General features: G+C 59.5%; 1 protein-coding gene across 1 annotated transcript in view; it reads left to right on the plus strand.

Moving 5' to 3' along the window:
- PEG10 (paternally expressed 10) overlaps positions 1-1,215 on the plus strand; it is an 11,486-nt gene that overhangs the window by 6,676 nt on the left and 3,595 nt on the right. Inside the window, 2 exon segments of the mRNA XM_006779267.2 lie at positions 8-107; positions 110-1,215. Coding sequence (XP_006779330.1) covers positions 8-107; positions 110-1,215 — 1,206 coding nt within the window.

Raw genomic sequence — 1,215 nt, forward strand, 5'->3', positions numbered from 1 at the left:
GACCCAGGAAGAGAAAGAAAGACGCCGCAAGCTGAACCTGTGCCTCTACTGTGGGAATGGAGGCCACTACGCTGACAACTGTCCTGCCAAGGCCTCCAAGGCTTCGCCGGCGGGAAACTCCCCGGCCCCGCTGTAGAGGGACCTTCAGCGACCGGGCCGGAAATCATAAGGTCCCCACCAGATGATGCTTCATCTCACCTGCAAGTGATGCTCCAGATTCACATCCCGGGCAGACACACCCTGATCGTCCGAGCCATGATCGACTCTGGCGCCTCTGGCAACTTCATCGATCACGAGTACGTCGCGCGACACGCCATTCCTCTGAGGATCAAGGACTGGCCAATCCTTGTGGAAGCGATCGATGGCCGCCCCATAGCATCGGGCCCCGTTGTCCACGAGACACACGAGCTGATCGTCGACCTGGGGAATCACCGGGAAGTGCTGTCCCTGGATGTGACTCAGTCTCCGTTCTTCCCCATCGTCCTGGGGGTGCGCTGGCTGAGCACACACGACCCCAACATCACCTGGAGCACCCGATCGATCATCTTCGACTCCGAATACTGCCGATACCACTGCCGGGTGTACACCCCCATCCCAGCCTTCCTCCCACCAGCACAGCCGCCCTTCTTCTACTCGATCGAGGGATTCAGAGTTTACCAGCCTGTGAGGTACTACTACGTGCAGAACGTGTACACTCCAGTGGATGAGAACGTCTACCCGGATCACCGCCTGGTGGACCCCAACATCGAGATGATCCCTGGAGCTCACAGCATTCCCAGCGGGCACGTGTACTCGCTCTCCGAGTCCGAGATGGCCGCTCTGCGGGAGTTCATCGCCAGGCACGTGAAGGATGGCCTGATCACTCCGACCATCGCCCCCAACGGAGCGCAAGTCCTCCAGGTGAAAAGGGGATGGAAGCTGCAGGTCTCCTACGACTGCCGTGCTCCCAACAGTTTCACTATCCAGAATCAGTACCCTCAGCTCTCTGTTCCAAATTTGGATGACCAGGCGCACCTGGCCACCTACGCTGAGTACGTTCCTCAGATTCCTGGATACCCCACGTACCCGGCCTACGGCACCTACCCGACCTACCCAGTCGGATTCGCCTGGTACCCAGTAGGAAGAGATGGACATGGGCGCCCGCTCTATGTCCCCGTGATGATCACTTGGAATCCTCACTGGTACCGCCAGCCTCCGGTACCCCAGTATCCGCCG

Source organism: Myotis davidii, unplaced genomic scaffold, assembly GCF_000327345.1.
Source record: "Myotis davidii unplaced genomic scaffold, ASM32734v1 scaffold187, whole genome shotgun sequence".
Classification (NCBI taxonomy): domain Eukaryota; kingdom Metazoa; phylum Chordata; class Mammalia; order Chiroptera; family Vespertilionidae; genus Myotis; species Myotis davidii.